Raw genomic sequence first — 25,402 nt, 5'->3', positions numbered from 1 at the left:
AACCGAGAACCAGGTCGACCATCCTGGAATCGTCAGCCAACATCAAAGGTAAAATGCGGGTGAGTCTGTACTGTTTAATAAAGGTAAGGGCCTGGGAAATTGCCATCAATTCCGCAGTAAACACCCCACATGTAGGTGACAGCAGATGATTTTCCATTCCAACAGAGGACGTGAAGGCATATCCCACATGATCAGCAGATTTAGAGCCATCAGTGTAAAGAACAACAGCCTCCCGAAACTCCTATAAAATTCGGCGGAAAAAGGAACGGAACACAATCGGTGGGATGGAATCTTTCGGACCTCGGCGGAGATCCATCCGAATTCGAGGCCAAGGAACTAACCAAGGGGGGGGGGGGGGGGAGGGAGCGAGGAGGACAGGACAAAGACTGCCAAACAGTGGCTCCAACAGGTTGGTCCAGAATTTTACCGTGAGGGGCTGGTTCCGAGATGGCGTAAGGCACTTGAAAGGGATGGAAATTATGTGGAGACATGAAAAATATTGTTCCTAAAGGATGTATCTACACACTGTAAAACTTTCAAACATGTAGAATAAAAGACGAATTTTTAAAAAATAGTGTGCGTTTCTTTTGGAGTGACCCTCGTGTTTAGTCACACAGCTGAGAATGGGTGCGTCGCGTCCGCAGGTGGTGGGGGTGCTGGTGATCGCAGCGGGCCGCCTGTGGCTGTCTTGGGCGGCGGTGGCGCAGACCGCGGTCCAGCCTGGAGAGACCGGCCTGCAGTACCGAGCCAGCCCCATCGACTTCAAGATCTTCCGGCTGCTGAGCAGGCGCCTGGAGCGACTGTCCGCGTCCGAGAGGGAGGCCATAGCAGCTTCTCGGGATCTGTACGGTCCGTTACCTACTTTTCGTGTGGCTACATACACTGATCAACCAGAACATTATGACCACCGTTCTACTATCGCTGTAGTCTCCATCCAGGCGACAGCAGCTTCACCTGGCGAGGAATGACAGTAAGTCAGACACACGCACGGCCCGTGTGGCATCAGTGCTGTCTGTGTGCAGAAAGTGGAAAGAGCGTGACCTATCTGAGTTTGACCGAGGGCAGATTGTGATGACCTGGAGGCTCGGCTCAGTCTGGAACCGCGCGACCGCTACGGTCGCAAGTTCGAATCCGGCCTCGGGCATGGATGTGTGTGATGTCCTTAGGTTAGTTAGGTTTAAGTAGTTCTAAGTTCTAGGGGACTGATGACCTCCCATAGTGCTCAGAGCCATTTGAACCATTTTTGGAGGCTCGGCACGACCATTTTGGAAACCGCACGACTTATCGGGTGTTCGAGGAGTGCCATGGTGAGTGTCTTCAACACGTGGCAACATCAAGTGGAACCACGTCCACACATCGTTGGGTTGGGCGTGCACGCTTCATTACAGATGTCGGATGTCGTAGGCTGGGAACACTGGTAAAACAGGCGGCGAACAGTGGCCGATCTACTATCGATGTAATCCCCATCCAGGCGATAGCAGCTTCACCTGGCGAGGAATGACAGTAAGTCAGACACACGCACGGCCCGTGTGGCATCAGTGCTGTCCATGTGTGGAAAGTGGAAAGAGTGTGATCTATTTGAGTTTGACCGAGGGCAGATTGCGACGGCCTGGAGGCTCGGCACGACCATTTTGGAAACTGCATGACTTATCGGGTGTTCGAGGAGTGCCATGGTGAGTGTCTTCAACACGAGGCAACACCAAGTGGAATCACGTCCAGACATTGTTGGATTGGGCAGGCACCCTTCATTACAGATGTCGGATGTCGTAGGCTGGGAACACTGGTAAATCAGAACAGGCAGCGAAAAGAGGCCGATCTACTATCGATGTAATCCCCATCCAGGCGATAGCAGCTTCACCTGGCGAGGAATGACAGCTAGTCAGACACATGCACAGTTCATGTGGTATCAGTAAATGTGATGTCTGTGTGTAGAAAGTGGGAAGCGCGCTATCTATCTGAGTTTGACTGAGGGCAGATTTTGATGGCCTGGAGGCTCGGCACGACCATTTTGGAAACTGCACGATTTATCGGGTGTTCGAGGAGTGCCGTGGTGAGTGTCTTCAACACGTGGCAAAACAACATCCAGACATCGTTGGGTTGGGCGGGCACCGCTCATTACAGATGTCGGATGTCGTAGGTTGGGAAGACTGGTAAGACATGACAGGCAGCGAACAGTGGCGGTACTAACATCAGACTTCAATGCTGGGCAGAGCACAAATGTGTCTTAACGCACAGTGCGCCCAACACTCCTGCCGATGGGCCTCCACATGCATGTTCCAATGTTAACACCACGACATCGGCAACTACGACTGAAATGGGCACGTGGCCATCGGCAATGAACGTTGGCGCAGTGGCAGAGCATTGCAATGTCTGATCAATCCCGATACCTTCTTCATCATGACGATGGGAGGGCGCGTATCCGTCGTCTTCTGGGGGAACAGCTCGTTGACACTTGTACAACGGGACGGAGAAGAGCTGGTGGCGGCTCCATTATGCTTTGGGGAACATTCATGTAGGCACCCATAGGTCCAGTGGAGCTCGTGCATAGATGACATCATGACGTACGAGGAGTATCGTACAGTACTTGCAGACCACGTACACTCCTTCATGACGATCATGTTTCCGGATGGCTGTGGCATTTTTCGTCAGCCGCGTTTCTAGGCGCTTCGGAACCACGCGGCTGCTACGGTCGCAGATCCGAATCCTGCCTCGGGCATAGATGTGTGTGATATCCCTAGGTTAGTTAGGTGTACATAGTTCTAAGTCTAGGGGACTGATGACTTCACATGTTAAGTCCCACAGTGCTTAGAGCCATTTGAACCATTTTTTGTGGCATTTTTCAACAAGATAATGCGCCTTGTCACAAGGCCGAGAGTGTGACGGAGTGGTTCGAGGAATAATGTGGCGAGTTCCAGTTTATTTGGAGGCCCTCCAACTTTGCAGATGTGAACCCGATTGATCTGGGATGTGATTGGATGTGGCATCAGAGCTCATCGCCCCATCCCCGGAATTTATGGGAATCAGGTATTTTCTGTGTGTGCAGATGTGGCGCCAATTCTCTCCCGCAGTGGCTAGCACACTGGACTCGCATTCGGGAGGACGACGGTTCAATCCCGCGTCCGACCATCCTGATTTAGGTTTTCCGTGATTTCCCTAAATCATTCCAGGCAAATGCCGGGCTGGTTCCCTTGAAAGGGCACGGCCGAGTTCCTTCCCCATCCTTCCTTAATTCGATGAGACCGATGACCTCGCTGCCTGGTCTCCTCCCCCAAACCAATCCAATCCAATTCTCTCCAGCGATCAACCAAGGACTCACTGCTTCCATGCCACGACACATCTCCGCTTTCATCCGTGCCAAAGGTTGACATACAGCCCATTAGGTCGCTGCTCATAATGTTCTGGCCAATCAGTGTACGATGAAATTTTTCCCGTATGATTAACGTTGCTGGTATGAATGATGTAGCCTAAAGAACTTTGCTGTAGGCTACGTCTTACCCTCAACCAGCAATTATTTATGGTTGCTTAATAAAAAGGAGGATACGATGTATGAAGACATACAGCCATTTCAACTAACGAGCTTTCCGTTTCTTTCTTTCAACAGAAGCTAAGATGATCGCGATTTCGTTCGTGGCGCTGGGAGTTGTCAAGACCAGCCTGTCCGTGGTGCTGCTAGTGGCCGCCTTGATGGTGAGTGGTGACAGCCACAGGGCATTTACATATGTGAAACCATTGGCAAAATACCATAGACACCTATACGTAGTACAATTAAGGGACACGTTCCATACACACTCAATATGACCATTCTTGAGAAGGAAAATCTCTACAGAAATAAGCATGGACTAAATATAGAAGAATTTAAGTTATTGCAGATGAGTAAGAAAAATCTACATCTACGTCCATACTCCGCAAGCCACCTGACGGTGTGTGGCGGAGGGTACCCTGAGTACCTCTATCGGTTCTCCCTTCTGTTCCGGTCTCGTATTGTTCGTGGAAAGAAGGATTGTCGGTATGCTTCTGTGTGGGCTCTAATCTCTCTGATTTTATCCTCATGGTCTCTTCGCGAGATGTGCGTAGGAGGGAGCAATATACTGCTTGAATCCTCGGTGAAGGTATGTTCTCTAAACTTTAATAAAAGCCCGTACCGAGCTACTGAGCGTCTCTCCTGCAGAGTCTTCCACCGGAGTTTATCTGTCATCTCCGTAAAGCTTTCGCGATTACTAAATGATCCTGTAACGAAGCGCGCTGCTCTCCGTTGGATCTTCTCTATCTCTTCTATCAACCCTATCTGGTACGGATCCCACACTGCTGAGCAGTATTCAAGCAATGGGCGAACAAGCGTACTGTAACCTACTTCCTTTGTTTTCGGATTGCATTTCCTTAGGATTCTTCCAATGAATCTCAGTCTGGCATCTGCTTTACTGACGATTAATTTTATATGATCATTCCATTTTAAATCACTCCTAATGCGTACTCCCAGATAATTTATGGAATTAACTGCTTCCAGTTGCTAACCTGCTATTTTGTAGCTAAATGATAAGGGATCTATCTTTCTATGTATTCGCAGCACATTACACTTGTCTACATTGAGATTAAATTGCCATTCCCTGCACCATGCGTCAATTCGCTGCAGATCCTCCTGCATTTCAGTACAATTTTCCATTGTTACAACCTCTCGATACACCACAGCATCATCTGCAAAAAGCCTCAGTGAACTTTCGATGCCATCCACAAGGTCATTTATGTATATTGTGAATAGCAACGGTCCTATGACACTCCCCTGCGGCACACCTGAAATCACCCTTACTTCGGAAGACTTCTCTCCATTGAGAATGACATGCTGCGTTCTGTTATCTAGGAACTCCTCAATCCAATCACACAATTGGAATGATAGTCCATATTCTCTTACTTTGTTCATTAAACGACTGCGGGGAACTGTATCGAACGCCTTGCGGAAGTCAAGAAACACGGCATCTACCTGTGAACCCGTGTCTATGGCCCTCTGAGTCTCGTGGACGAATAGCGCGAGCTGGGTTTCACACGACCGTCTTTTACGAAACCCATGCTGATTCCTACAGAGTAGATTTCTAGTCTCCAGAAAAGTTATTATACTCGAACATAATACGTGTTCCAAAATTCTACAACTGATCGACGTTAGAGATATAGGTCTATAGTTCTGCACATCTGTTCGACGTCCCTTCTTGAAAACGGGGATGACCTGTGCCGTTTTCCAATCCTTTCGAACGCTACGCTCTTCTAGAGACCTACGGTACACCGCTTCAAGAAGGGGGGCAAGTTCCTGTAGTGTTCGAATACAGCAGTGGTAGTATGCTGCTTGGCGTACTCACGTCGTTTATGAAATTGAACGACCACGTAAAAATTGCAGTAGGGAAGGCGAATGGCCAACTTCGGTTAATTGGAAGAATTTTAGGAAAGCGTGGTTCACCTGTAAAGGAGACTAGGTATAAGACGCTGGTGCAACCTATTCTTGAGTTATGTTTGGGATCCATACATGGTCGGGTTAAACGAAGACATTGAAGCAATTCCGACGCGTACTGCTAGATTTGTAACGGGACTGGAACCGATGCCCTGATATCAAGAAAGGAAATTCACTGGACGTTTGCACGAAACAAATTTTTGGCCAGTACATGATAGTTTTTCCCGAGGGTATGCAGCTTTACTGTATGATTAAATGATGATGGCGTCCTCTTGGATAAAATATTCCGGAGGTAAAATAGTCCCCCATTAGGATCTCTGGGCGGGGACTACTCAAGAGGATGTCGTTATCAGGAGAAAGAAAACTGGCGTTCTACGGGTTGGAGCGTGGAATGTCAGATCCCTTAATCGGGCATGTAGGTTAGAAAATTTAAAAAGGGAAATGGATAGGTTTAAGTTCGATATAGTGTGAATTAGTGAAGTTCGGTGGAAGGAGGAACAAGACTTTTGGTCAGGTGAATACAGAGTTATAAATACAAAATCAAATAGGGGTAATGCAGGAGTCGGTTTAATAATGAATAAAAAATAGGAGTGCGCGTAAGCTACTACAAACAGCATAGTGAACGCATTATATTGAGCAAGCAGTAAAGGAAACAAAAGAAAAGTTCGGAGTAGGTATTAAAATCCATGGAGAAGAAATAAAAACTTTGAGGTTCGCCGATGACATTGTGATTCTGTCAGAGACAGCAAAGGACTTGAAAGAGCAGTTGAACGGAATGGACAGTGTCTTGAAAGGAGGGTATAAGATGAACATCAACAAAAGCAAAACGAGGATAATGGAGTGTAGTCGAATTAAGTCGGGTGATGCTGAGGGAATTAGATTAGGAAATGAGACACTTAAAGTAGTAAAGGAGTTTTGCTAATTGGGGAGCAAAATAACTGATGATGGTCGAAGTAGAGAGGATATAAAATATAGACTGGCAATGGCAAGGAAAGCGTTTCTGAAGAAGAGAAATTTGTTAACATCGAGTATTGATTTAAGTGTCAGGAAGTCGTTTCTGAAAGTACTTGTATGGAGTGTTGCCATGTATGGAAGTGAAACATGGACGATAAATAGTTTAGACAAGAAGAGAACAGAAGCTTTCGAAATGAGGTGCTACAGAAGAATGCTGAAAATTAGATGGGTAGATCACATAACTAATAAGGAGGTATTGAATAGAACTGGGGAAAAGATGAGTTTGTGGCACAACTTGACTAGAAGGGATCGGTTGGTAGGACATATTCTGTTACATCAAGGGGTCACCAATTTAGTACTGGAGGACAGCATGGAGGGTAAAAATCGTAGAGGGAGACCAAGAGATGAATACACTAAGCAGATTCAGAAGGATGTAGGCTGCAGTAGGTACTGGGAGATGAAGAACCTTGCACAGGATAGAGTAGCATGGAGGGCTGCACCAAACCAGTCTCAGGACTGAAGCCAACAACAACAAAAATGATGACTACCTGAAATGTTATTAATTGGAATCAGCTGGGCTAATGCCTGGTGCCCGCCATGTTACGATATGCTTCCGTAACACTCACATCATTCGTCCTCTGTCTTTACTGTATTCCACACTATAACCTTGTGGCTGTTTTGTGGGCACTCATTCATTTCAGTGTCCGTTAAGCATCTTCAGAGCGCAGCAACTCCGATGGCCTTGTATTTGCCTCAAACAAGTACTGTGATATGCAAGGTGGTTCCAGTGGAGGTCATACGAACAAGTGGCACATAGCTTGTATTGTTCTGTAGAAACGTCTCCGTCAGCTGGAAGGACGCCCCCTTTGGCTTTGCAACGGGGGACGTCTACCTTGAGATGACTGAGTTATCTCCAAACGGGGTAGGGCAGATCTTTTCCTGGGGCTAAAGCTTCCTTTGCATGCACAGGTATATCAGGTTGCAGTTTATTCCTCCATCTGGTTCAAATGGCTCTGAGCACATGGGACTTAACTTCTGAGGTCATCAGTCCCCTAGAACTTAGAACTACTTAAACCTAACTAACCTAAGGACATCACACACACCCATTCCCGAGGCAGGATTCGAACCTGCGACCTTAGCGGTCGCGCGATTCCAGACTGTAGCGCCTAGAACCGCTCAGCCACCCCTGCCGGCCCTCCAATGGTGATGCGATTACACTGCATGGTTCCTTCTGATGTTTGAGTCTAGCGGAGAGGCTAGTTTATAGTGACCTAATGAAGCTCCTTTTTACAGGGAGTGTACCTCATATTCTCAACGCCTGACGAACACTATGTACCAGGTCTTGTGTTATTCTGCACTTGTGGGACACGTCTCTCTCAGCTGGAAGGATACCCCATTTTTGCATGTTGGTCTTGCAACAGGGGACATTTACCCTAAGACGATTGAGTCATCTCCAAACTTTCAGAGCACATTATTTCCTGAGTCTAGCTGTTCCCTTGCAGGCATAGGAATATCCAGCACCGGCTTACTTGATTCATCTGGTGATGTGGTTAGATCCCAAGATGACCTCCATCAGCTGAGTCTAGAGATGAAGCTATTTTATGGTGACTTTACTGAATTCAGGTTTATGGCGAGTGTATCTTATGTTATGAACGCCTAACGAATCCTGTGTACCAGATCTTTTGTCGTTTTGCCCTTGCAGGGCATGTCTCCATCAATTGGAAGGATGCCTCCTTTTTATATGTTGGTCTTGCAACGGGGACGCCTCCCCTAAGGCGGCTGAGTTATTTCCAGTCAGGGTAGGGCAGATTGTTTCCTGAGCTAGGTCTTCATTTGCAGGCATAGGAATACCCACGGCAACTTACTCGATTCCATCTGGTGACAGGGTTAGATCCCAAGGTTCCAACTGCTGAGTCTAACGATGAAGCTGTTTTATAGTGACGTCATGGAACTCAAGTTTATGGGGAGAGTATTTGGTATTTCGAACTTCTGACGAACACCATTTACCTGATCTTGTTTAATCCCATACTCGCAGAACAGATGGAAGCATGCCAGATATCTGTACATTGGTCTTGCTATGGGAGACACCCGTCCTAGGAGGACTGATTGATCTCCAAACAGGGTAGGGCAGATCGTTTCCTGGGGCTACCTCAACCTTTGCAGGCATCGGGATATCTAGCAGCAGCTTAGTTTTCTGTCTGGTGACGTGGTTAGACTCTCTGATTCCCTTCACTGGGTGACTCCTAGCGATGAAGCTATTTTATGGTAACCTTATGGAAGTATTAGGGAAGTACACATTATATTTCGAACGTCTGACGAGCACTACGTACGGTTTATTAGGACAACATGCTTTACTGTTCAATAAGGCGCTAGGAACATGTGATTTACTGACGCTGGGAAGTGTGATTGGTAAAAATAGAGGCAGACCAAGATTTGTACGGGTTCCAACGTATTTGGAGTGCAGTAGTCATACGTCAATGACAAAGACTTTCTCGAGTCCGGCAAGCGTGGACAGCTGCATCTACGTCCACATACACTGTGAGGCGCATGGCAAAGGGTGCTTAGCATTGCACCACTTACTCTCCGTTCCACTCGCAAATAGAGCACATGAAGAATTAATTGGTTATGTACTGCCGTGCCCACTGTAATTAATGTTTCCTTCACGGCCCTATGGGAACGTTATAAAGGGGTTGAATAAAATCTCTATTTCTTAATACCAGTTCTTAAAACTCGAAGTTTTCGCAGGTGTATCGTCAACCATCTTCCAATTCAGGTTTTTTCAGCATTTCCATGATGATCTCCTGTGAGAGAAACGAAGTTGTGACCATTTTTAGAGCCCTTCTTTGTAATATCCCCTATTCAACCTATTTTGTATGAATCCCCAAAATGAGAGCAGTATTTTAAAATAGGTCGCACGAGTGTTTTGTAAGTAACTTCCATTGTAGAGTGACTGCATTTTCCTTGTGTCTTACCAAGGTACCAAAGTCTGCCATCTGCTCTACCCATGACTGAGGGTATGGATCGTTCCATTTATATACCTACAAACTGCTACACCTATTGGTATTGCATTCACAAGATACTATATTAATTTTACCTTTCTGAACATTTGAAGAAAATTACAAAAGTTTGCCTAAGTTTGAAATCTTATCAAAATCTCACTGAATATTTGTGCCGCTTTTTTCAGGCAGTACTTCATTACAGACAACTACATCATCTGCGAGGTTATTACTAATACTGTCTGTAACGTTATTAATACACAACATGAACAGCAAGGGTTCCAACAGACTTCCATGCGGAAACGTCAAGCAGCTTGTAGCAGTTCTGGGCACCCACGACACAAATATATGCATATGATGGCAAATGCAGGAGTGAAGTGATTTAATATGCGAGCGATTCTGTTTATGTGTGACCTGAGTCCGGTGACTGGTGTCAGAAATGTATACGATTCAGTACCTCGGTCATAGTTCGTGCTAAAGGAACACATGGCGTTAAGTAAGAGTACTTCCAGATAACTTGCCATTGGATGTTAAACACTGGTGGCTTGACAGACCTCAGACAGTATTTCATGACAGATAACCTCATTAAACCGGCTTTTGGGCTGATGTCTACTACTACAACAAGATTACTTTAGGAGAGTGCTAGACTTATATGCCCAACTGAACACAGGTTTTCTTTGCCTGTGTGGTACCTGTTCTTTTGGAAATGTCCAAAAGAAGAAGCATTATACGTATTTGGAGTGCAGTAGTCATACGTCAATGACAAAGACTTTCTCGAGTCCGGCAAGCGTGGACAGTTGCATATAGGTCCACATACACTGTGAGGTGCATGGCAAAGGGTGCTTAGCATTGCACCACTTACTCTCCGTTCCACTCGCGAATAGAGCACATGAAGAATTAATTGGTTATGTACTGCCGTGCCCACTGTAATTAATGTTTCCTTCACGGCCCTATGGGAACGTTATAAAGGGTACATAGAAAAAAATGTATGTGCCTTGACGGCAACTGAGCATTCAGCGCAGATGCAACCTTTATCCGATCTCTCGCAGGAATGAGCATGAAGCTGCGAGCAGTTAGGGTGATGTGATGGACGGGTGGGGGGAGGGGGGGGAGCACTACAGAATTTGTGTGTGACAAACTGGGAATTTTGTTTGAACAAGAAGCACGCTCGGGAAGCCAAAGCTGTTAAGGCGATCACTCGAGTAAAACGGGAAACCAGAGTTCGACTCCCGGTCGGACAAAAATTGTCACTTGTCTCCACTGAATTTATTTCAGTGCTCGATTGCAGCTGATGCCACAATTTCAATTTTCTCAGGAACACAGGTTTATTCGTAAGTACTTCCTGTGTTTCAAAGGCTGAGTACAAAAAAACTATAAGACACATCGAAAATAGATAGCAATGGATAGTGAATCTCTCCAAGTTTCTAATGTACATTACAGGTGCCCAACATGGGCATTGTTTATCACGTGGCATGCATCAATATGTGCCTGCATTTCATTAAAGTTGCTGACATGAATTGCCTGGGAAGGCGCCACATCATTTCCACTTTGGAAATCTGTTCAATGGGTAACCTATCTACAGGCATAAACTAATTCAATCTGACAATATGGAGTGAATGATTTGCTCTCTTGTTCTGATATGCATGCACCTGGTGTTAACTACACCAAGGAGTGTACACTCCTGGAAATTGAAATAAGAACACCGTGAATTCATTGTCCCAGGAAGGGGAAACTTTATTGACACATTCCTGGGGTCAGATACATCACATGATCACACTGACAGAACCACAGGCACATAGACACAGGCAACAGAGCATGCACAATGTCGGCACTAGTACAGTGTATATCCACCTTTCGCAGCAATGCAGGCTGCTATTCTCCCATGGAGACGATCGTAGAGATGCTGGATGTAGTCCTGTGGAACGGCTTGCCATGCCATTTCCACCTGGCGCCTCAGTTGGACCAGCGTTCGTGCTGGACGTGCAGACCGCGTGAGATGACGCTTCATCCAGTCCCAAACATGCTCAATGGGGGACAGATCCGGAGATCTTGCTGGCCAGGGTAGTTGACTTACACCTTCTAGAGCACGTTGGGTGGCACGGGATACATGCGGACGTGCATTGTCCTGTTGGAACAGCAAGTTCCCTTGCCGGTCTAGGAATGGTAGAACGATGGGTTCGATGACGGTTTGGATGTACCGTGTACTATTCAGTGTCCCCTCGACGATCACCAGTGGTGTACGGCCAGTGTAGGAGATCGCCCCCCACACCATGATGCCGGGTGTTGGCCCTGTGTGCCTCGGTCGTATTCAGTCCTGATTGTGGCGCTCACCTGCACGGCGCCAAACACGCATACGACCATCATTGGCACCAAGGCAGAAGCGACTCTCATCGCTGAAGACGACATGTCTCCATTCGTCCCTCCATTCACGCCTGTCGCGACACCACTGGAGGCGGGCTGCACGATGTTGGGGCGTGAGCGGAAGACGGCCTAACGGTGTGCGGAACCGTAGCCCAGCTTCATGGAGACGGTTACGAATGGTCCTCGCCGATACCCCAGGAGCAACAGTGTCCTTAATTTGCTGGGAAGTGGCGGTGCGGTCCCCTTCGGCACTGCGTAGGATCCTACGGTCTTGGCGTGCATCCGTGCGCCGCTGCGGTCCGGTCCCAGGTCGACGGGCACGTGCACCTTCCGCCGACCACTGGCGACAACATCGATGTACTGTGGAGGCCTCACGCCCCACGTGTTGAGCAATTCGGCGGTACGTCCACCCGGCCTCCCGCATGCCCACTATACGCCCTCGCTCAAAGTCCGTCAACTGCACATACGGTTCACGTCCACCCTGTCGCGGCATGCTACCAGTGTTAAAGACTGCGATGGAGCTCCGTATGCCAAGGCAAACTGGCTGACACTGACGGCGGCGGTGCACAAATGCTGCGCAGCTAGCGCCATTCGACGGCCAACACCGCGGTTCCTGGTGTGTCCGCTGTGCCATACGTGTGATCATTGCTTGTACAGCCCTCTCGCAGTGTCCGGAGCAAGTATGGTGGGTCTGACACACCGGTGTCAATGTGTTCTTTTTTCCATTTCCAGGAGTGTATATCGAAACAAAACTCGGAGATATTCTCGAACCACTGATGTTTGTGTATTTTCGGCATGTATTGTAATTTCGACACAGTCCAATTCTGTAACCATGGAGAACTATAGACCTATATCTATAACGTCGATCAGTTGTACAATTTTGGAACACGTATTATGTTCGAGTATAATGACTTTTCTGGAGACTAGAAATCTACTCTGTAGGAATCAGCATGGATTTCGAAAAAGACGTTCGTGTGAAACCCAACACGCGCTATTCGTCCACGAGACTCAGAGGGCCATAGACACGGGTTTACAGGTAGATGCCGTGTTTCTTGACTTCCGCAAGGCGTTAGATACAGTTCCCCACAGTCGTTTAATGAACAAAGTAAGAGCATATGGACTATCAGAACAACTGTGTGATTGGAATGAAGAGTTCCTAGATAACAGAACGCAGCATGTCATTCTCAATGGAGAGAAGTCTTCCGAAGTAAGAGTGATTTCAGGTGTGCCGCAGGGGAGTGTCATTGGACCGTTGCTATCCACAATATACATAAATGACCTTGTGGATGACATCGAAAGTTCACTGAGGCTTTTTGCGGATGATGCTGTGGTATATCGAGAGGTTGTAACAATGGAAAATTGTACTAAAATGCGGGAGGATCTGCAGCGAATTGACGCATGGTGCAGGGAATGGCAATTTAATCTCAATGTAGACAAGTGTAATGTGCTGCGAATACATAGAAAGATAGATCCCTTATCATTTAGCTACAAAATAGCAGGGCAGCAACTGGAAGTAGTTAATTCCATAAATTATCTGGGAGTATGCATTAGGAGTGATTTAAAATTGAATGATCATATAAAATTAATCGTCAGTAAAGCAGATGGCAGACTGAGATTCATTGGAAGAATCCTAAGGAAATGCAATCCGAAAACAAAGGAAGTAGGTTACAGTACGCTTGTTCGCTCACTGCTTGAATACTGCTCAGCAGTGTGGGATCCATACTAGATAGGGTTGATAGAAGAGATAGAGAAGATCCAACGGAGAGCAGCGCGTTTCGTTACAAGGTCATTTAGTAATCGCGAAAGCGTTACGGAGATGATAGATAAACTCCAGTGGAAGACTCTGTAGGAGAGACGCTCAGTAGCTCGGTAAGGGCTTTTGTTGAAGTTTCGAGAACATACCTTCACCGAAGAGTCAAGCAGTATATTGCTCCCTCCTACGTATATATCGCGAAGAGACCATGAGGATAAAATCAGAGAGATTAGAGCCCACACAGAGGCATACTGACAATCCTTCTTTCCAAGAACAATACGAGACTGGAAAAGAAGGGAGAACCGATAGAGGTACTCAAGGTACCCTCCGCCACACACCGTCAGGTGGCTTGCGAAGTTTGGATGTAGATGTAGAGTCCAATTCTGTAACCATGGAGGTATTTATGAGTAACCGTATACGCGGCACGTGTTGTACAGCTTTGAGACTGTGTGCGATGGTTTCAGTGAGCTACGTGGTGTTGCCAGGAGCTGGAGCGAGTGCTGCAGGTGTTCCTGTTTGGGGGTGCGCTGGTGGTGGGCGTGGCAGCGATGCAGGCGGTCGGTGTGGAGGTGGTGCTCCTCCAAGACCGGCCGGCCATGGAGTTCGCCATGCCTGCCACACTCACCATGCGCGGCGCTGCCATCGTGCTGCCTGTGTCCGCCATCTTGTATCTCGGTGAGTGCTACATATACTATGTCAATACAGGGCTCCCAAAACCAGAATCCCCAAACCAATGTATCTATACTGTTCCCAGATGTTCCTGTAATTCCAGCTTCCAAATGTCCACTTCCGCAATGAATTTCCGATCCCATGTAAAAGCACAATACAGTTTGAAACATACTTGGATTGTGAGGTTACGTCTTGCTTTTAAAATTTTTCAGATAATATGCCTGGAGTGACTTTTTATGCAGTCAAGGAGCAGTAGAAATACAAGACAGAGCATGAAGTTGTCTACCTCGAATATTTAATTCAACACAAATCGCCTTGGTGCTTACTAAATGAAGAAACTGACCAGCTGATTTCCAGACGCCATTTGTGTAAGACAAATGACGATTGCAAAAGCTAAATTTGACTGGTGTAGCAAAACTGTTTCAGGACTTGATATGTGAGCACAACAGCTATAAATGGTCTCCAAAATTCGAGTTTCTTCTCCTGGAAGTTGTGTTGCCTGTTAAAAGTAGTGATACATTGTTCCACGCTGACTGAGACTACTATGACGTAACTTGTCAAAACTACTTTGGTTGTTATTACACCACAGGCCATTAAAACACCATGCAAAAAAAAAAATTCCAACTAGCACAAAATGTACCACACACTTGGATATGAGTATGAACAGCGTTTTAGTGCAATTATGCAAAGTGAATCAGTGTAATTCCAACTGCATTTTGTATGTTATATAAAATTATGCACCAGGTTTCTCTTCAGATGGCATTTAATTGTTATTTGTTTCTGATCACGTTATGCTTCGTCTAAGAGGAAGAAAATTTGTCTATCAGAATGTGTCAGAATTCGATGACACTGCAGTTAATACTTCCACAACACAGTTGCTCGTCTTGGTTAGGATTCCACGACTGCCACATGCATACAGAATCAATGAGCTTTGGAAGGCCATACTCAACGCCATACAGGGTTTCAACGGCCCTGCGTGACTAGCGCATGAGAGGATAGTCATATTGTTCGCTCGACCGTGCAGTGTCGTACAGCCACAACAGATGGCTCGACTCTGTAAATGAGTTCGTTTGCTGCAAGACAAGTGTCCACGGGTACTGTGCGACGACGTTGGAGCACCAGCAGCAGAATGAAAACGCTGGACACAGAAATGTCTTTTCAGATGAGTCGCAGTTCTGTGGTACAGCATCACAATGTATGAATCCAGGAGTGAAATAGGACGACTGTTTCCAGACTGCATCTGTCACTTTCATACCTGGCCAGTACTTGGTGTTTTGGTATAGGGTGCAGATGAGTAAACACCATGAAGGTGGCATTCATAAAAATTCCAGCTGGCATGAAATGTAACACAAGCTTGGATATGAGTACGAACAGCGTTTTAGTGCAATTAGTGTAATTCCAACTGCATTTTGTACGTAATATAAAATTATGCACCGGGTTCCTCTTCAGATGGCATTTAATTGTTATTTGTTTCTGATCATGTTACGCTTCGTCTAAGAAGAAGAAAATTTGACTATCAGAATGTGTCGGAATTCGATGACACTGTATCACTAGTTCCACTAAACAGCTGCTCGTCTTGATTAGGATACCACGACTGCCGTGAGCATACAGAATCAATGAGCTTCGGAGGGCCATACTCAACGCCATGCAGGGTTTTAACCACCCTGCGCGACTAGCGCACGAGATAACAGTTATATTGTTCGCTCGACCGTGCAGGGTCGTACAGCCACAACAGATACCTCGACTCAGGAAATGAATTCGTTTGCAGCAAGACAAGTGTCCACGGGTACTGTGCGACGACGTTGGAGCACCAGCAGCAGAACGAAACCCCTGGACACACAAATGTCTTTTCAGACGAGTCGCAGTTCTGTGGTACAGTATCACAATGTATGAATCCATGAGTGGAGTAGAACGACCATTTCCAGACTGCATCTGTCACTGTCATACCTGGCCAGTACCTGGTGTTTTGGTATAGGGTGCGAATGAGTAAACACGTATCACATCTGATTCCACAGCATGTGATCTGGACAGCACCCATTACATTTTTGACTGTTGACGCTAGTGTCTGTGCAATATCTTCAAAGTCTTTGTCACATTACGTTTTAACATGGTAACACAAACCGAGCAAGAGGCCACACTGCCTCACATTCGAGGGGACGACGGTTCAGAGCTGCTTCCACCCTTGTGGAATTAGGTGCTGCGTGATTTGGCACAATCACTCCAGATTAGTGCCGGGATGGTTCATCACCTTGGAATAATGCGAGCTTGTGCTCCATCTCTAATTACCTCCTTCTTTCCTACGGTCTGCCCTAATGTAAGGAGTTATTAGACTGTTGCACTGCCCAGTACATTCTTCAGGTGTCTCATCCAATGACAACATCTGACAATGGGTTGCTGAGAAACTGGTATGCCGCCTCCCACTACCTACTATGATTGAAGGGCTCTTATATGGAGCTGAAGCACCATGGAATAAGGTACCTGTGTCTGTCATCCAATCTCACTAGACTCACTGACTAGCCAGGTTAGAAGCACTGTTGCTGTGAGAGATGGCACCTCTGTACACTAAATACCACATTCTGTATATCCCAAAATTCGCATACAGATTTACGATAATGAATACATACCGAAGCAATGAATTAAAATTTGTACCAAGGCTGAGAGGGAGATGTGCTAGTTTAATCCAGGCAGTTGTGTTAGTCGCAGTGTCAGAGTGGTGCAGTGGTTAGCTCATCTGGCTAGTGCGCAAGGACACCTGGGTACGAATCCTATATTTGGTACAAATTTTAATTCCTTGTTCCGACCTGTATTCAGTATCACAGATAAAGTGGAGGCGTGATATGTCTCTGGAACATATAATCTGCCTGATTTACACACAAATTGGACCATGAGCTCTCTCTACTGTACTGTTTAACTTATTTGAATTTTTTTCGCAATTGCGTAATCTTCCTGACGTTATCAGCATTAGGTATGCAGATATTACTTCTTTGTGACACATGAAAATTTGTGCTATACCCATAATCCAACTCAAATTTCCTGTCTGTCGCGAGCAGTTGCTTTAACCACATTGGCTGTACTAGCACGATTTGAGGAAGTCGTTAAGGCAACCACGGGTTCGAGTCCCGGTCTGGCACAAATTTTAATGTGTCACCAACAGGAGGCATCTTCATACCTAATTTAGCTAGTTAGAAACATCCCGCAATTGCGAATAAATTTCATAAAATCTACTACAGCTGCAAAATCGCACCAGTGTATTTTTCCTCAAGAATTGTTGAAAATAAATACTGCATAAATTTACGTACAATAACATTTCGTTATTTCCAATTCTTACTGTAGCAATTTCGATGGGCAGTGGTGTAGTAGCGTCTTGCATTCAACAGTATACACCAGTAAACCGACGATTCTTTAAAGAATCGAACTCCCATGTATGAAGTAGATAACGAGTTGACGTGTTAAACACTGACGTTAAGCGTGCAAGCGACAAAAGGTTTTGAAATTAAGTTGAAAGTTTTTTCAAAGTCGTTATAAGCTCTTATTATCAAATGCTGGTTGAGTATATTGTGTGTAATTTGAGCGTCGGGGAAACTATTGAAAGAAACAGCATTTACTCGCTCGCAGGGCAAAATATGCAGAACTGGTGAAAAGTGAAATACCCGTAACTGAGATTGCGCGAAACGATATTATACTGTCTTTATTATCATTATTATGATTCCAACCCCAATGAAAGCAGATGTTGACAATTATGAAAATTACCGAACTAACAGTTTAATAAGTCACGGCTGCAAAATACTAACGCGAATTCTTTACAGACGAATGGAAAAACTGGTAGAAGCCGACCTCTGAGAAGATAAGTTTATATTCCGTAGAAATATTGAAACACGTGAGGCAATACTGACCTTGCGAATTATCTTAAAAGAAAGATTAAGGAAAGGCAAACCTACGTTTCTAGCATTTGTAGACTTAGAGGAAGCTTTTGACAATGTTGACTGGAATACTCTCTTTCAAATTCAAAAGGTGGCGGGGGTAAAATACAGGGAGCGAAAGGCTATTTACAATTTGTACAGAAACCAGATGGCAGTTATAAGAGTCGAGGGACATGAAAGGGAAGCAGTGGTTGGGAAAGGAGCAAGAGGGGCTTGTAGGTTGTAGCCTATCCTCGATGCTATTCAGTCTGTATATTGAGCAAGCAGTAAAGGAAACAAAAGAAAAATTCGGAGTAGGAATTAAAATCCATGGAGAAGAAATAAAAACTTTGAGGTTCGCCGATGGCATTGTAATTCTGTCACAGACAGCAAAGGACTTGGAAGAGACCAAGAGATGAATACACTAAACAGATTCAGAAGGATGTACGTTGCAGTAGGTACTGGGAGATGAAGAAGCTTGCACAGAATACAGTAGCATGAAGAGGTCCAGTCTCAGAACTGAAGGTCACAACAACAACAATTATGGCGTCATGGAGGTCTCTAGAGTTTGTGGCTAGTAACAAGTTGTGACTCCACATGAGCGTTACTGGCCCCAGGGTCCGTTCTTCTTTCATTCCAATGTCCACTCGCGCATTCACGAATCGTCTGAATATTGCCGCGCTGCGCTCTGGCAGTTCAAGGTACGAGTCTGGCTGCTAAGGTCAAAAACCTCCGACTTATTTAAGGAGCACCCAGCGTGCAGCGATATCCCGTATTTCTTTCGTCGATACGCGACGTTACTTTCATAAGCTCTTCGCGGAGCTGCAGGAGTGCTGAAAACAGACCCGCTCCAGCGCGGTCTATTTTCGCGGAGCCAAACCACGGAGCGGAGGCCGAATGGCTGTCTAAACAAAATCGAATGATGGAAGGTAGTTCGCAAATCGCGGAAATCTTAGCGAAGCTCGAAATATTACGTTCACAGATAGTCGTTTCCAAGCTAGTCAAACAGCGCAATATTTCAAGCGCTACCTCGGCAAACTTATTGGAAGTCCAGAAAGAATCTTCACACTCTGCAGCTGAGTGTGCGGTGACTGTAACTTCCTTGCGTATTACTAACATGTGACGGAGTGCGACTCGAACCTGGGACCTCTTCCTCTCGCGGGCAAGTGATCTGCCGACTTAGCTATCCAAGCGCCACTCACGACCTGCTCTCCAATTTTGCTTCCGCCGGTATTACATCTCCCACTTTCGAAACTTCATGGAAGTTCCTAATGGCTTAGCCACAGCTTGGTGGATTGCTTCCAGAAGGGATCTTTCTTTTCTTTCCCTCCCTCTCGCCTCCTACCCAGCCCTTCTAAGATTCTGTCATGTTTACTCTGACCAGCGAGAACATTATGACCACCTACACACTATCTATATAAACCCGTGAAGACGATTGCTTCGTCACCTGGCAAGCAATAACTGCTAGTCAGGCACATGCACGGTGCATGTAGTACCAGAGAGCGTGTTGTCCGTGTGCAGAATGGGTAAGGCGCGCCGTCTATCTGAGTCTGACAGAGGGCAGATTGTGATGGCCCAGAGCCGCGGCAAGGTCGTTTCGGAAATTGCACGACATGTCGGGTGTTCCGGGAATGCTGTGATGAGTGTCTTCAACACGTGCCGAAACCGAGGTGAATCCAAGTCCAGACGTCGTGGGGTTGGGAGGCCACCCCTCATTAGAAATGTCGAACGTCGTAGGTTGGTCAGACTGGCAAAACAGAACAGGCAGCGAACTCTGCCGGAACTGACGTCAGACTTTGGTTCAAATCGTTCAAGTGGCTCTGAGCACTATGGGACTTAACTACTGAGGTCATCAGTCCCCTAGAACTTAGAACTACTTAAACCTACCTAACCTAAGGACATCACACACATCCGTGTCCAAGGCAGGATTAGAACCTACGACCGTAGCAGCAACGCGGTTCCGGAATGAAGCGCCTACAACCGCTCGGCCACAGTGAAATGCTTCCACCATTGCTCTTTTGGAAATCAGATGAATAGCTTGCATTCCGCATTACGAGACCGCACTGGTTTCCGCCTTCCCCGACACGCTTTAAGTACCCTCCACTGCTAGTGTTGCCATCTACCTGTGTGAGTGCTTATAGACGTTGGCGGTGGTCACATTACTGTGATGGCACCGTGTAATAGGCTTTCAGTTTTCTGTGGCCTGTTAATACGGCTGTAAAGTTCGGCAATAGAGGCAGATTAATCGTTACACTTTGGCGGATTGTAGGGAAACTGCATGTCCCCCATTTTTAGTTCGTTGCCACTCCGTCTCCCATTTGTTTCTAAAAGTTTTTCCATTATTACAGATACACTACTGGCCATTAAAATTGCTACACTACGAAGATGACGTGCTGCAGAGGTGAAATTTAACCGACAGGAAGAAGATGCTGTGAAATGCAAATGATTAGCTTTTCAGAGTATTTACACAAGGTTGGCACCAGTGGCGACACCTACAACGTTCTGACATGAGGAAAGTTTCCAACCGATTTCTCATACACAAACAGCAGTTGAAAGGCGTTCCCTGGTGAAACGTTGTTGTGATGCCTCGTGTGAGGAGGAGAAATGCGTACCATCACGTTTCCGACTTTGTTAAAGGTCGGATTGTAGCCTATCGCGATTGCGGTTTATCGTATCGCAACATTGCTGCTCGCGTTGGTCGAGATCCAATGACTGTTAGCGCAGTATGGAATCGGTGGGTTCAGGAGGGTAATACGGAATGCCGTCCTGGATCCCAACGGCCTCGCATCACTAGCAGTCGAGATGACAGGCATCTTATCCGCATGGCTGTAACGGATCATGCAGCCACGTCTCGATCCCTGAGACGATGGGGACGTTTGCAAGACAACAACCATCTGCACGAACAATTCGACGATGTTTGCAGCAGCATGGACTATCAGCTCGGAGACCGTGGCTGCGGTTATCCTTGACGCTGCATCACAGACAGGAGCGCCTGCGATGGTGTGCTCGACGACGAACCTGAGTGCACGAATGGCAAAACTTCATTTTTTCGGATGAATCCAGGTTCTGTTTACAGCATCATGATGTTCGCTCCAGTGTTTGGCGACATCGCGGTGAACGCACATTGGAAGCGTGTATTCGTCATCGCCATACTGGCTTATCACCCGGCGTGATAGTATTGGGTGCCATTGGTTACACGTCTCGGTCACCTCTTATTCGATTGACGGCACTTTGAACAGTGGACGTTACATTTCAGATGTGTTACGACTCGTGGCCCTACCCTTCATTCGATCCCTGCGAAACTCGACATTTCAGCAGGATAATGCACGACCGCATGTTGCAGGTCCTGTACGAGCCTTTCTGGATACAGAAAATGTTCGACTTCTGCCCTGGCCAGCACATTCTCTGGATCTCTCTCCCAATGAAAACGTCTGGTCAATGGTGGCCGAGCAACTGGCTCGTCACAATACGCCAGTCAACACTCTTGATGAACTGTGGTATCGTGTTGAAGCTGCATGGGCAGCTGTACTGTACTCGCCATCCAAGCTCTGTTTGACTCAATGCCCAGGCGTATCAAGACCGTTATTACGGCCAGAGGTGGTTGTTCTGGGTACTGATTTCTCAGGATCTATGCACCCAAATTGCGTGAAAATGTAATCCCATGTCAGTTCTAGTATAATGTATTTGTCCAATGAATACCCGTTTATCATCTGCAATTCTTCTTGGTGTAGCAATTTTAATGGCCAGTAGTGTATAATGCCGTAGCATAGTGTTGACTTTGGTGAGGCCAGTGTATTTTCTGCAGGGCGTTCTTCACACAGTAGTGACGGTTTCCTCTGTGCAGGTGTGGACGTGTTGTCGCTGGTGTGCGTCCGCAAGTTCTACTGCGAGCTGAGGACGCAGCGGCTTCGGCCCTGCGGGCTGCCGCCGGCTGCACCCATCTGAAGAGGGCTGCCACACGGCGGATCCCGCTCAGAGGAAGTTCCAGTCTCCACATCCGGCCACACTGCCGAACGCGGTTTGCAGCCAAAGAATAGAGGGCTCCGACCTGCCGGTAGCCTGCAGGGTCCAACGGCTGCCACGCGCCAGTTTCGTCAGCAGTGAATGGCGCTAGAGACTGCTCTTTTCGGGTTCTTTGTCATTTTCCTTCCTAGTCAATAAATAACGTAGACTCGATTGTCTACGGACGTAACTAAGTAAATCTTCGAGAGGTCTGATGCTCGTGTTTCACTGTGTCGCAAGAGATGTCACTCAACTGTTTCATAAAACACGCGTTTAATTTGGACAATATCTGTACAGAATTCGAATCAAATAACCGCAGCAGTATGAAAATACCTCCTAATGAAAACAAGTTCTATAGGTTAGACGCTTCCCCTCAAAAATTTTTTTAGTTCGTACCTCTATGTTGGTTGGTGATTATTCTCCGACAAATGTCTCAAGAAATACGTGTGGCGTAACTCCACAATCATGTCCCATTGAAAGCAAAGTTTCCCGAGTCTTGTACAACACTCCTATTTTTTTGAGAATGCTCGCACGAAGAAGTCATCCTCACCACCAGTTTCCTGCTATGTTCTTTGTGTCTCCTGTTATGGCGGTCCAATTCTTCCTCCTTAAAACTACTGCGTGCCCTGCCTTCCAGCACATGGTCCAGTATCTCAAATCTCTTCCTTCCTCGCCTCCTCTGTGCTCCACATACGCTTCTAAACCTGTCTTTATAAGACCCCCTATTAGTTTTCCTTCTTTTTCTCATACTAAACAACTCTGGTCTCCTACGCTTCTCAGTGCCCCTCCATATTCTACCCTTTACATATAGCTTATTTTCTTGCATTATCCGCCTCGCCAACAAGGCGGCAGTCTTGCTCTATCTTTCTTCCTCACGTTCCAATTTCCAGTAGCACACAAGAGGAAAACCCAATAAAGTACGTCATCAATGTTTCCCTCAAATCTTTGTTCATACTGCAGCTGAAAACTCTCCTCTGCTTACAAAGTACCTCTTTTGCCGTTGGTATCATCGTCATCATGATCTTGAATAGTTTTCAGTCCCAACCTGGGTCTGTTTGGAACATAAGCCACCAGATTTAGTCCTGTTTTCCCACTCTATTCTTTGTTTACCCTGCTCCTGTCTTCCCTTTTATTTTTAACATACTCCTCCACACCTTTCAGCCCTCTATTCCTTGGTCTTCCTCTTGGTAGTTTCCTTTACACATGCATTTCATGTGCCTTCTTGGGAATCCTATTGTTTCCTATTCTCTTTAAATGCTCATACCATCTTAGCCGTCATGTTGCTATCCTGCTCTGCAAAGTTTCCAAAGTCGCTATTCCCCTTATCTTTCATTCCTCGTCCTCTTCCTCCTTGTTACTCCTGTCCTATTTCCGAGGAACTTCATTTTACCTGCCTCTAATCTGCTTACATCTCCTTTCTTCATTACCCACGTTTCAGATGCATAGGTCAGCAACGGAATGTAGTAAATGCTATATATCACTTCTTTGCTTTTTGTGGGACGCATTTATTCCAAACTGCGCTCCTAACATGTCGGACGGATGCTACTGTCTCTCTGCCACTTCCACTGATCTCTTTCTCATTTCTTCCACTCTCTTCTATCATGCTTCTCAAGAACATAACACATTCTATCTTCAATGGTTCACTTCCAATCCTTATCCTGCTACTTGGTCTATCTTTCTTTCTAGCTGCAACCAGGATCTCACACTTGTTTACTTTGAATTTCATTCTATACCATCTCACATTTTCTTCCCAAGCGCCGGCCGCGGTGGTCTCGCGGTTCTAGGCGCGCAGTCCGGAACCGTGCGACTGCTACGGTCGCAGGTTCGAATCCTGCCTCGGGCATAGATGTGTGTGATGTCCTTAGGTTAGTTAGGTTTAAGTCGTTCTAAGTTCTAGGGGACTGATGACCACAGCAGTTGAGTCCCATAGTGCTCAGAGCCATTTTTTTTTCTTCCCAAGCACCCTGCTTTTCCTGCTCTCCTCCTCCGTGTTACCGCAGATCATTAAATCATCGGCGAACACCACTGCCTTCATCTTGTCTCCTTCAGCCTTGGTATACTGGCTCAAATTTCTGAGCTTCAAGTCCTACCCGCTTTCTATTCTGCTTCCTAGTTATTTGAAGTGTTGCACGCGTTCAGCATTATCTTTTCCATTTTATTTCCACCCAATGCCGTTACTTTTGTTTTCCTTGCATTAATTTTCTTTCCATAGCTCTCTCCTTTACATTCAATGACATCTGCCATCTCCTGTAATTCACGGTGCTGATGTCCAGCGTTTAGGATGGTCAGAAACGCACGCGTATGTTAAGTGCGACGTAACAGTTCTTGTGTGCCTAATGTTAAATGGCTCTGAGCACTATGGGACTTAACATCTATGGTCATCAGTCCCCTAGAACTTAGAACTACTTAAACCTAACTAACCTAAGGACATCACACAACACCCAGCCATCACGAGGCAGAGAAAATCCCTGACCCCGCCGGGAATCGAACCCGGGAACCCGGGCGTGGGAAGCGAGAACGCTACCGCACGACCACGAGATGCGGGCTGTGCCTAATGTCATCGGGAAAAGAAACCGTATCATCAATACTATATGGCACGGAACTATTGAATAAATACGAAGAAGATATGTACCATATATAGGCTACAGAGCATGGCATATTTTTCCAATTGTCGCAGCATACTAACTGCAAGTGACATGTACTGAAGGTAAACACTTCTGGAGAACCAAGCAGCGTCAGAACGCTCTTCAGTTTCATCTCCAAATTCCACGTTTAGGCTTGTCTGCTGTAGGCTTCCTGGGGAGGCTTCTGCAATCCACTGATGGTTGCACACTCCTCAACGCCATGTCGCGTTCACTCATAAAGTAATGATTCGCCGCTCTTTTCTTCTGAAGGAGTGTAGCTGTTGAGTAAAATTTCTTCCACTCGCACTTAATAGGCCGGAGTCACTGGATAGGCGCTGTCTGTTTATTGTATTAGTTCCATAGCTAATTTTATATCATCATTTGCTCCGCGGCATTGAATCGCATCAGACCGTCTCACTTATATTAGAATTTGTATAGACAATATATGTCCACAAGAAGACTGATTTTCTTAGAAATAGACTTAATCAAAACGGGTAACAGATAAACCCATATATTTATTTATTTATTGTTTATAGCTATACTAAGTGCATTTGTATAATAAAGACTGTTGTTTCGCAAAATTAAAAATAAAATAAAGATTACGATATATGTTTTCAACATTTTCTTCTTGTTTATTCTCCGGTGAAACCAGACAGACGCCTGCGGTTTATTTTGCTATGTCATGAATATGCTTTCTCGAATCCGTAGGT

At 46.1% G+C, this 25,402-nt stretch overlaps 1 protein-coding gene across 1 annotated transcript in view; it reads left to right on the top strand.

Annotated features, from left to right (window-relative positions):
- LOC126424995 (uncharacterized) overlaps positions 1-24,401 on the top strand; it is a 57,620-nt gene extending 33,219 nt beyond the window's left edge. The window contains exons 3-6 of the mRNA XM_050087893.1: positions 645-849; positions 3,602-3,687; positions 13,984-14,173; positions 21,911-24,401. Coding sequence (XP_049943850.1) covers positions 645-849; positions 3,602-3,687; positions 13,984-14,173; positions 21,911-22,011 — 582 coding nt within the window. The 3' untranslated portion in view covers positions 22,012-24,401. The remainder of the gene's footprint in view (positions 1-644; positions 850-3,601; positions 3,688-13,983; positions 14,174-21,910) is intronic.
- The last annotated feature ends 1,001 nt before the right edge of the window (positions 24,402-25,402 follow it).

Source organism: Schistocerca serialis, chromosome 10, assembly GCF_023864345.2.
Source record: "Schistocerca serialis cubense isolate TAMUIC-IGC-003099 chromosome 10, iqSchSeri2.2, whole genome shotgun sequence".
In the NCBI taxonomy this organism is placed as follows: domain Eukaryota; kingdom Metazoa; phylum Arthropoda; class Insecta; order Orthoptera; family Acrididae; genus Schistocerca; species Schistocerca serialis.
Note: the sequence above shows the minus strand (reverse complement) of the source record. Positions and strands in the feature narration are given on the sequence as shown.